Below are 12,692 nucleotides of genomic sequence, written 5' to 3' on the forward strand. Positions count from 1 at the left end.
ACATGATCCCCTAGAATACTTAGATAGTGATTGGATGTGATTCTCCTATGCAGAATAACAAGTGGCCCAAGACCGCGCCAAGATATCTCACCCCATACCATAATGACACCAACCCCATGCTTCACAATCGGCAAGAGGCAGTCAGGATGAAACACTTCTTCGGGCGTTCTCCAGACATAAACGCATCCGGTCGTCTGAAATAGGCTAAATGACGATTTATCTCACCATATTACCTGTTGCCACTGCTGTGGGGAGCCAGCCTTTGTGATCTCTGCACCATTGGCGTCGCTTAAAAGCATTAGTTGCTGTCACAAAGAGTTTACGAATTGCCACTCTGCCATAATGTTCGCAGCATGAAGTTCCATTTTGACAGTTTTTGTTGAAACGGAGTCCTGGAGATGACTTTTCAATTTCGGATGTTATCTCGGATAACAATTGCTTGTGCTTTCGGGCTACTATGCGCTTCAAGACTCGTCTATCTCTAGTAGCCAGCTTTGACTTTTGGCCACTCTTGTGCTTTGAAGACGTCGTCTTACCTCTTTCGTGTACGCTGTCATAACGGCTGATACCGTACTCCTTGCACACCCCACAAGGTTTGCTGTTTCCGTAACCGATGCTCCAATTGAACACGCTCCAACGATCATTCCTCTTTGGAACTCTGACAGGTCTGACATTTCAACTTCTCATAGACAGTTCGATCGAAGCATGCAACGTGGGTGACTGCTGTTGAAAGACCGATACCTTCTTCTTCACGCTCACTAGGTGGCAGAATTCCGTTTCAGGTGGCGCGGCTGTACTGCAGGTGTAAAATACGTCATACTTTTTCACAGGTGTTCGCATTATTTTGTCCTCCATCTGCATATGACTCTATCTGTTAAAACATATGTGTCAGATAGATGCGACAGGTCACTGCCGTGAAAAATATATAAAAATATAGTTTTTCTTCATCTAAAAGTAATATTTTACACTCTAACTAGATTGTAATTCAATACAGAATGTGATGAATAAATAAAGAAAAGTAATAAAGGAAATAATAATGTAATAGGAAACAAAAATAAATAAATAAAATTCTAACTGCAATTGAATAGCGCGGATAACAGTAAACGGTTAATTTTTCACAAAGCTGGGAAGCATTTAATTATTTAAAGGAGGGGGGAGATAGTCCCATATTTGAAACTGAAGAAAACGGAAAGAAGTGTAAATAAATAAATATACCATACCACTGTGTTTTCTAAAAGTACCATCACATTCACTATTCAGACATATACATCACCTGAAAATAAATGGAAAAGAAAAAATAAGATTTCAAGCAGCGAAGCACAGTGAATGAATAAATTACAAGTCATGTGAATGATATAGAAGAACAAAAAACTTTTGCGAAATGAATGCCGAAAAATAACACGTATATTGATTTAATAATATAATTAAATGAAAAAGTCATTACTGAATTAAACTCATCATTTTAATTCATATATCACTCACGTAACAAATACCGTATTTACTCGTGTATTTCGTACCCCCTTTTACTACTAATTTTATCGCTTGGAAACGGGGAAGGAAAATACGCGATGTATGTTATTTCTAAACAGACGATTTAAGTAATAAACATAGCACATACATCACCGCACACATAAAAACACACTACTCTTATTATATTATATATTTAATAATATAATTAAATGAAAAAGTCATTACTGAATTAAACTCTTATCCTTTTAATTCATATATCACTTACGTAACAAATATCGTATTTACTCGTGTATTTCACCCCCCTTTTTACTACTAATTTTATTGCTTGGAAACAAGGAAGGAAAATACGCGATGTATGTTATTTCTGAACAGACGGTTTTAAGTAATAAACATAGCACATACATCACCGCACACATAAAAACACACTACTCTTATTATATTATGTACTTCAAAGAGCTTACCAATATCAACAATACTTTTTTTTTTTTTTTTTAACCTACACAAAATATTTTTACACTGTCACCATAAATCAGAAGTTTCTAAATCATACGCTGAAAAAACTACGGGGAAAAATGCGAGAGGAGAGAAAATATGCAAGTAAATACGGTTTATTTCTTAATAACTTGATTGAGGCATTCGTTAATTTTTAAATCAGTTTATAAAATATTAAACACATATAAAGTGATTTAAAAGTCCTCTATTCATTTAAAAAATGAATCATGAAAAAATAGTAGGCATAAAAAGCTCACAAAGATTACTACAACAATTAAAATAAATGTTTTAAATTTTTTAAAACTATCTGAATAGGAAGTTTTCTAACAGTAGGATTTGGTACATTCTTATGGCATTATTATATTCTGCAGATAATTTGGATCTCTTCATTTATAATTTAATCTCATCATTTCAATTTTTCTTCCCTTATCAGTGACAAATTTTGGGTATCGCAGTTAATAACACTGCGAAATTCAAAATACGAGCAAATCAGGCTTTATCAGACTTTCAAAATCAATTTGGAAATGCGTCTGGACATCGTTAGATATCGTTCTGGCAACAAAAGGCGGATATGGTTTTTAAGAAAACATTTTCAATTACCCTGACAACGTATCAACGATTTAACCTATTTAATCTTTAATCCTTGTGTTTCTGTTGCTCACACTTTTATCCTTTTATATGTTTTTTCATAGACGCTTACAAAGACGTATAAAAACCTAAAAAATATATAATTCAAATTATTAAATAACTATTAGAATTACTATTAAATACTTAACCTTAAAAAAAGCAAAATTCAAATTCAGCGATATCAAAAAGTCTAATCATACATATTATTAATAAAGCATATCAGAAAACTGTGTGTTATATAATATTTAATTAAAAAATATGTGAAAAAAAGAAAATATGCACTTTTAAATCAACCCCCTTCCCTGTCGGAAAAAAGTCAGTAAAAATGATGTTATAATTTACTTTCAGTGGATTTATTAAACTAGTTAGCATTTAATCCGAAGAAATTTTATTGCTTTTTTTTTTTATTAAAATACACATTTTATTGCATTTAATCAATTTAATTCACAAACATATTTGTCTTGTACTACAGCTTTCTATTTATTTATAACATGATATAATTAATTAAAGGTACTGCAACGTTAGTCACATACTAAAAATTTAAGGAAATTTTAATTATATTTTATAGCATCGGAAACCTATGCAGCCTCTTCTAATATTTTATCTTAATTTTCTTAAGAATTTAATTATAAGTACTGAAAAGCTCACGAAAATGAAATACTGCGAATCTTAAGATGTCTTAGATTAACATGCAAATATTTTTACAAAATCTCTTTTGCTCTGAAAAATGATGCTGATTTTTTGTAATATTACAAATTTAAAATTTAATTTTTCGCAGTACTATGTACACTTACGTATATAAGGAATAATGTGGATATTTTTCCCCGTTCCTATAGAGTTCTTGAGAATTAATATCTCATACCTATCAATTATAAAACAAAAAAAAAAGGACTAATAAAATAATCACATGATATAAAAGTGATTTAAAATCCTTTCTCACCAGTGAAACTTTTACTTCCCATTTTGACATCCTTCTGGAATTTAATGAATTCTCATTCTCATTTCATTTGCATAATCTATTAGGTTTGCCGAAGCAAGGGAACATGAAAAATATGTAATGCCCTCTTCAGGACTCGAACTCCGGACCTTTCGACTCTAGGCGGCAGAGCTTTTCAGTTACATTATAACGGTAAGCAGTACGAAGGGAGAAAAAGTGCAGTCTTCTTCATTCAAAGGGCGAGCAGTCTGTTAGGTTTGTCAAAGCAGGGAAACAGGTCCAGACTGAAGCAAGGTCGGCGCCTGTGCATCTAAGTAGGTATATCAGGTATCGCTGGACTTCATTAAATGAAAGCTTTCCGCCCGGATGGAATTCTGTAGGAGAACCTCCGGGTGGGGGTGCTGTCTGAGGCTCTCCCTCCCCTGTTTCCCTACCATCAACCTTTCGAGAAGATTGCGACTCGCCGTGTTTTTTGAGTACTCCCTTGCCGCAGACAAACTATCCGCTTAAACATCCATGCCTTCTTCAGGACTCGAAACTCAGCCCTTCGGTACGGTAGTCAGAGTTACCGCTATTCCGTCTAAGCGGCGAAGCAGGGAGACATGAAAAATATGCAATGCCTACTCTGGAACTCGAGTTCCAGATCTTTCGATGTGCTTTCCAAAAGTGCTTTCCCGTAACGACGCAAAGGTACGTGGTGAGAAGATAAAAAAAAACCTTACACATCCAGATCTCAACCAGCATAAAAATAAAGCATAGTGTTATTCTTTGTTTTTGAGATCATAGCAGCGCACTGCTCATCAGGAAAAGAAGATAATTATTTAAAAACAACGTTTTCTAATAATATTTCGATTTGTTTTATGTATACCACTTTTTGGATAAATTTTGCATTTCACTGATTTTCAGTTGATAAGGAACCGTAGACTATAGCCCTCTTAATGGCCCGGCAGTTGACAGCCAAACCCAGCCATCAGTTCACTGGCTCACAATAGATGAGCGTAAATAATCAGATGCCTATTTTGCAGCACTCATATACATTTAGGTAAGATATAAAATATGAAAGAAAATTACTAACAAATTAACGTAATTGGGCAATAGCCCTTTTGATTCCTGATTTTATTTCGGCTGCTTCCCTGTTCTGGAATCTGTACTGTGTCACTTAGTCTGCAATGATCTGCACTGCTGTAGAGCTCTCGTCCAATCACCGTTCGGATCAACTCGAAGTAATACCCTAGCTGCTGAAATACTCTCTTAATTTTCTTCCCTGCTCTCTCTTCGCAAGCATGTAATTAATCACTTTGCTATTTTCATCTATTGTTTAAAGATGTGATACATGTATATAGAATTGTGAGGCGCTAGCTGTCTGTCTACGAGAAGAACAGCCCGCCACAATGTCTGGCGGGTGGCGGTCGCTACAGTAACAGGGCTAGTATATTTCAAATAGGGGCGAACAAAGGGTTGCTTTATTGTTATTTTGTTTTTGGCGACTGTTGGCTGAGGGGAAATGAGTTTATCATTCGTCTTCAAGACACTCTTAAGTAAAATGGGTCAAGGCTCGTTTCTACGGCAACATAAAGCTGCAGACTAACTGGCGAGAGCTTTTCTTATGATAGGCACACTGTATAACATCCATAATGTTGTGTAAACCAAGAAGAGCTATTTTAAGTCGTCCAAGAAATTATTCATAAAAAAATAAAGAAATGTTGTGGCTATCAAGCTAGTTGTGTTTTCCAAAGTTCCATCTAATACGCAATTAGTATGTCTGCCATGTTTATCACTATTCCGGCCATGACTAAAAAGTTAATAGGTGCCTTCGCTTATCCAGAACTAAATCATCATATATATACTATACTGTAGACAACCAAATTAAAGTAGCAGTTATCATTCATTATTCTTATATGTATATCAATTATATACCTTCTATTTGATATTAGCCTTAGTATAGTTAAACAACGTATAATTTTATTTAACTTGTAATAGAATAAAATATTCAAATTTGAAAGCAAAGTTATAGTTAAAGTTATAGAAAGCTGAAGTTCACAATAAAGTGACTGTCTGGGTGGAAAAAGAATGGTAAACGAAAAGTGAAACAGAAATGGACGTGCCATATGGATAAAAAAGGAAAACACACATTACACAGCTGAATATTTACTTTGAACAGAACCTCCGACTCAGGTGCGTGGAAGAGTATAGGTGAACCGAAAGGAAGGCTGAGAAGTTATGACATTCGTGACAGCTAAATGTGACAGCAAATCTAAAGAAAACAAATAACTACGTCTTCAGCTATTTCTGTTATCTTCGGATTTGTTTTGACGATAACTTTCAGGTTACGGAGCAGAATTCTATAGTTATTGAAGAAGTGTTAGTGTTAATTTCAATAAAGAAATTTGATGTGAATTACATTCGGTATTTTTGATCGGCATTTCTTTTAACTGGGTAGGGCGGAAGCCATGAACAGAAGGGTTACATTTTTTTTTTTTTTTTTTTCCCTTCAACAGGCAAATACGTAATAGTTTCAAACTTCTTTCGAAACGGCCAAAATGTGTTGTGAATTTCTGTTCTGTCCAAAGTGTTATTATTATTACATACAACACTTATTTAATAAAAAGAGAGAGCGAAAATGTAAAATGATATAGCTTTAAAAATCCTTTTTTAGGTGATTTTTAAATTTTGAATACTATACCAAGCATTACGGGATATATCAAAAATCTTTTTTTTTTCGTAAATTTTGCATCAAAAATATTGTTTAAAAATTCCGTAACAAAGTTATATAAATTAAATTTGAAGAGTTATTAGGTTGGTTTCTTTCTTTCTTTCTTTTTTTTTTAAAGCAAAAAACATGAAAAATATCCGATGCACTCCCGGGTTTCGAACTCCCAATTGCTAGCCGAACGTGCTTTTCATCTACACCAGGAGCCCACCAGCGGCCGAGCGGTAAAGACGCTGAACACTGGTAGTTCGGTCCGAGGTTCGAATCCGCGAACAGGCTGGCTGCATGGGCATTTTTGTGGTTTTCCCCATGTGTAGCGTGTATACGAGCTAGTTTCCCTTAGAAAGTCCTCCACGAAGGCATCCCTCCCTTTAGGCAGATAGCCCTCGTGTGCTTTGCCATAATTAAATAATCCAATCCATCTACACCAGGAAGGTACGCAACAAGGAAGGAGGAAATCCCCTTAAATTCTCCTAATACCTTTAAACGACCACTCACAATTCTGAATATTAATTTGCACTGTGATTATACCTGTATATATTTGTGTATATTTTGTATGCTCTTTTTTAGTATCTAAATTGTATTACACTTCATTTGTATTCTTTTTCCATTGCCCATTTGCTGTGTGTACGTCAAATCCTTCAGGGATTTTTGCATCTACCCATTTCACGTTTCCTACAACTGCCAGTTGGCACCACATTGCAGTAAATCTCCTATCTGCCTGTAGGAAAATTTTCATCACTAGCTTCGACTAGCGTCTACTTCTACGGTGGAATCGAGTAGTAAAATGCTATATTAACCGCAGTAATTTGCCACAGAGTTTAATTTTTTCACCGATTACGACGACGTTTCGCGCTTATGCATACATAAAGGCAACGGTATGTATACATAAAGGCAGAGCTCTCCCAAATTCAGATAAAAACCAACTTGTTGCAAGCCTGGTTCAGAGCGACGGTCAACGGTCAAGGTGATTGATTAAAACGGGACCCAACAGCAAAAAGCAGGTTGTGACGAAATACTGTCCACTACATTTTAGTTCGGCACCACTAGTAGAGACTTTTAGAATTTTTCGAAGGTCGGAGACCTGAGAAAATTCAGCGATGCTTTTGCTGAAACTCTGACTCTTTGGACCTTCCACTTGCTAGCCGGATGTGCTTCTTATTACACCATGAAGGCAAGCAAAATGAAATAGAAAATTCCTTAAAGAGTTTTTTTTCATTAACAGATAAATTTCTTATGATGAATATGTTGTTTTTTTCTTACGATTTCGTGAATATACTATGATCTCATTAATTGTATAAGTGACCAAAGAAAGCTACGTACACATTTATTTAGTTTTCCCTCTCCACTTATAAAAACGAGAGAGAACTTCAACATAAAGGCTAAGAAAATAGCTCAGGAAAGGGGGGAAGAAAAGTAAATATCTTAAATGAATCTACAGAACCTCAATCTATTTTGATCACCTAGTAAACAAAAAACTTTTAAAAGCATTTTCGTGTTTTTAGCTAATTTAAACAAATTACATAAAGGAAACTGTTTACAAAATCTAGAGGCAATTTTTCTTTTAAATGAATAAGTAAAAAATTGTTATTGCAGCTCCATCAATGGTGCTTATCTTTTTAAATGAACGAACTTAAAATAGAAATCTCGGAATTTCACCCACACGAAAGCAGACATAACGTGCTTGATTAATATACACATTCTTTTTATGTTCCGCATTAACACCCTCAGGTTATTTCGAGGAACAACAAACAAGTCTCTTTGATAAGGAACTTTACTGATATAAGTAATCAACGATGTGAAAATGTCATCTGGAAGTAAACGAAATTATCTGCATTTTATTTTTAACCAATAGAGCTATTTTTAAGAAATAATTTAGACATGCAAGGATCAATAATAACGAATAATGCGCCGTGCTTTTTAAATGATATAGCAAGAAGCCATTGAAAGATGTTTTCCTTAAAGGATTTCTATTAAAATTTCCTTAAGATATATTTACGCAAGACTTATCTCGGAAAGAGCTTTATCAATTAATTATCAGAACGGAAGACTTGGAGCAAGATCTTTGACAGTAATGAGCTTCATTAAAAGGATCTATTTATGTATCTGGATAAACAAGTTGGTTCTTATAGAGAAATACTTCAAAGGCGGGCAAAATTATTAATAAGGTGCTCCGGTACTTAAAATTAAAGCTCCTTTTCATCGAAATTTAATTGAATTTCTGGGAACTTAGGCTTTCGGAGACTGACACGTGGAAAATTCTCTGCGTCGTCTCAGGAAACTGAAGCATAGATATTCCAGTTGCTAAATAGGTTTGCTAACCACTACACGACAGAATGCGCGCAAGGAAGAAAGGAAGATTTTTTTTTTTGAACAAATAATATCTGTTTGTGATATCATTAAACATGAGTCATCAAAATTACTTTATCATGATCATTAAACTTATTTTGTCCCGTGTGTCAAAATCTTTACAATCACTCAAATCTGTTATAAAATCAAGAGTTAACGTAACACTCATACAAAAAAAGATTATCGGAATTTTTTATTTTACTAAATTTAATAAAATCAAAGTAGCGATATTTGGAGTAACTACAGCAAAGTAATTTAGTATAATTCAAAAAACTTAAACAAGAACAAGAAAAACAAGAAACAAGAAAAAAATTTAAACAAGAAAACAAGAAACAAGAAAAGAATTTAAAGTTAATTCTCAAAGTTAAGAATACCGACTGGGAATAGAGAAATCGTAATTGGTGGGAAAAGGGTCTCTCTGCGTTTATCTTCTGAAATTTTTCGTTTTGTTTTGTTTTATTAAGCTGCAGATACATTATGAGTTGCTTAGGCTGCTATCCTACTTAATCATAGACTTTTAAGATACTAGAAATTTTAGGCGGCAAAGATATTCGAAAAATGCTTTCGACGAAGATCAGGAGAAGGTATTCAGTATGCCACACTGCTATGCTGGGAATTCCATTACAGGAAAATGTGAAAGAAATGATTTAACTTCACTACATTTAACATATCCTAAAGGGCGACCGAAAGGAGGGGGGAGAGACGATCCCAGTCTGTTGATATAAATTGGAGGTGATTCATAGGATCTCCAGTTCATAGAATTGACACTGGCATACTACCGACACTAATTAATGGCATACGATTTGACACGATAAAAAAGGAATATTGACAATGATCTAATAATGAGTAAAAAATTAATACACATGTGTCTTTTGCACAGAGTCATCATGCATATGGTTGACACCAGTGAACCGGTACATAGTCTGGCAGAACCAATGCCGGTGTACAGTATATGCGAAGCTTATAATTGATAACTGTGCATAAATAAGATGGACAGAATTTGATTAACTCATTATTTTTAGAGTACTTTCATGAGATCGACACCGGCACTTGATCGAAAGCAGTTTTTGTGCGGTTGCATTGATCGAGTGCCGACAGAAAGTTCGATTCTACAAATGTCGATACTGTGACGAATTGGTTTTGGTGAGAGCAGGGAAACGAAACCAAGTCTCCCATGTAGCGCACTCAAGATGATAACTAACTGCATCACTAAAGAGCAGCAAAAGCATGTCCTTAATTCATTACAACTTTGTATTCAAAAATAAGCTTGAGAAACATACGACTTCTGCGTTACTTGTAGGTTTTCATTTTACTCTTTTCTCTTAATGGTTTGTTTGTCTATTATTAGCATGACTAAGTTTCTACAAATTTAGTTAGCAGTTAGCGTGTACTGACGCAGGTAACCCGAAAATCGCTAAATAAACTAATCCTTCGAAATTATGTTCTCCAATCAGTATTTTCCAGTTCTCAGATTGCAAGTGCGTCACCGGTGGCCGAGTGGTTAAGCAAATGATTTGGCTGCATGGCTGGTTTTCATGGTTATTTCCATGTATAACGTGACTACAAGCCACATTTCCTTAGAAAAAACCCCACGATGGCATCCGTAACCTTGTAGGGTTTATATTTATTTTAACTAACATTTATTTTAAGTTTAAACTATCTTTCCTGTCAAGCCTTACTTTCCCCTGGAACTGCCAATGCCAGAGTATGTAAATTTTAGTAGAACGCGCAAGGATTCAAATTATCAGCGGAAGTATTCTGATTTAAATAGAAAGGAAACGAGTTCGAGGTGTGATTTTCTTACTTCACGAGCGCGGAGGTAGTTGGCCAGAAATTGAAGAACCCCGCGTTTCGGCCTGTGTGCTTGCCTGGAAGTAGTGTTAATCGTTCAAGTGATCTTCAAGTTTGCTGAATTAGCAGCGGTATTGTAAAACGCGGTGAGTTAGTTACTTTTAGAGAGCCTCGTAGTTAGAGTCTTGTCTTTAATTTCTTTTCAGGTTATTATTTTTATTTGACCGCCGAGTTGGCGCAGTTTGTGAGGGTCAAGAGCACGCACTTGTAATTTATTACGTTGAATAAAAAAGGAACTTAAACCCTTAACAAGACTCTGTCTTTTATCCAGTTTTCACAGTCACCTCTTGGTTGCGTGCAAGTTGGAGGCGCGCAACGCTACCACCTTAAGGAAGATAGCTCTCGTGTGCTTTGCCAAACTCATGTAACCTAACACAAAAGCTTTGAAACGGTAAAAAGTACTTTACAAACAATTCTGTGGTTTTATTTTCACTAATTAACGTCCGTCATAATACAGCAGAAATGGAAGCCATTATAAAAAAAAAGACTCGGTGAAAGAATTCCTCATTATAAAAAAATATTACAGGTGTTTACGGGTATCACGAAAAAGGGTGTGATATATAAAATTTAATGTTTGTTGACTTTTAGTGGTTATAAATTAACGGATAATTAGCTGCAAGCCGTTCTGAAAGTACTTGTATTCAAAGCTACGATAAAGGATATAAATTGCCAAATATAAAGGATACATAACTTTAGGCATGAATTTTGCTAATACAAAGCTCGGAATAATAAAATCAGACGCAAAATTTAAAACTTTGGGAAAAACCTTAAAGTGTGTTTACACAAAGTTGACATATTTATAGCTCGTTAGAGAAACTTTATCTAATAGTTCAAGGGTTAATAACGTTTCCTTTCATATCTTGTTTGCGATGATAGCATATTATGCATATTTGTTAGCAGATTATTTATCTTTTAACTATCTTCCGAAATTATTGAAATTTTTCTGCATCAGCTCTTTATTTGAAGCCTTTCTTTAAATTAGATTAAGGGAAACAGTTATTTCAAAGCATCAATCATCATGTACAGAAATTGTGACCCACTGTTAAAGGATTTCCAAAAATTTAGACATATTGTTAAATAATTATATTCCCCTATAAAACAATTTCGGATTTTGCCAAATCTATTTAGTGTTCTTAATTTAATTTTTCGTGAATTTTAAAAAAGGGGAAAAATACTTTTTTTTTTTTTTTGCATAGTTAAAATGTATCATTATTTTTATACTTGCAATACCTGCTATCAAAAACTTCGGACATGCAGCCCATGAGTTTCTTTGAGTTCAAATATCTTTCACAGACTATATTAGTGTTTACATCCACTCCCATGTTCTCCTTTGCAAATAGTTCTGAAATCCATTCATGTCACTTTTCTGAGTTACTAAGATGACTCCGAGTATTAGGCCTGTAATGGTGTGGCTTATTTTCCGCTGGCTTTCCTCTTTAGAATCACAATTCGACGAAATTTCGCAAATAAACGAGTTGGATTAAATTAATGATAACCGTTTTTTTTACTATATGAGGAGTCAAAAAAACCTTACAAGGATTTAACAGCGTTAATGAGGCAAACGCATTTTTTTCTTAACACTTGCAATTGATAGTGTTCTACTAAGCGAAAAGATATTCTATCTGCGAAAAGATAATGCAATTACTCGGGAATGTAAGGAATGCGAAACAAAGTTTTAGTTTCATCTGATGCAACATCGTCCTATTATAGCAAAACTGAATGCACTGTTATTATTAATTTACGTAATCTGTTAGGGTGATGCAATATTTTTCCACTTTTGTGAATAGCAACGCTCGAGACATGTTTGCAAACACCTATGCTGTGGTTAGCAGTTGAACTCAGGGACTTCGCATGAATTTCAACCATAGAACAACCAAAATAGGCAGCTTGTTTCAATTAACTTTTATTAACTTTTATTTTTTAAGGGTGAGACTCTGAGATTCGACTTTGCTTGAGGGCTCTAAAAACGTAATTTGTCTGAAAGTCCCCTTCACATGTTAAAGGAATACACGTTAAGACTAAGGTAAATATGAATAAAAATTTTTTGGCAGATTTAATTCAGAGAGATATAGATACGACAGAAAATAAGATCCTTGGCAGATGAACATTCAGTGACATCATTAAACAAAAACATGCCCAGGTAATGTTAGATAGAGATGAAGAAATTCGTTAAGTTCGTTTAATTTTACATAAAGAGTTCGGATTTTCGGTTAAATTTTTCTCTCAAATTTTAGTTATTCATCTCTTTTCAACATA

General features: G+C 34.5%; 1 protein-coding gene across 2 annotated transcripts in view; it reads right to left on the reverse strand.

The window, feature by feature from the left end:
* The window catches only part of LOC118194027 (uncharacterized), a 359,931-nt gene that overhangs the window by 234,036 nt on the left and 113,203 nt on the right, over positions 1-12,692 (reverse strand). For both annotated transcript variants that reach the window (XM_035365210.2, XM_035365209.2), the window contains exon 2: positions 1,221-1,273. In XM_035365210.2, coding sequence (XP_035221101.1) covers positions 1,221-1,244 — 24 coding nt within the window. In that variant the 5' untranslated portion in view covers positions 1,245-1,273. The remainder of the gene's footprint in view (positions 1-1,220; positions 1,274-12,692) is intronic.

This window comes from Stegodyphus dumicola, chromosome X1 (assembly GCF_044657685.1).
Source record: "Stegodyphus dumicola isolate Sdum_Otavi_A_Nest chromosome X1, ASM4465768v1".
Taxonomy (NCBI): Eukaryota; Metazoa; Arthropoda; class Arachnida; order Araneae; family Eresidae; genus Stegodyphus; species Stegodyphus dumicola.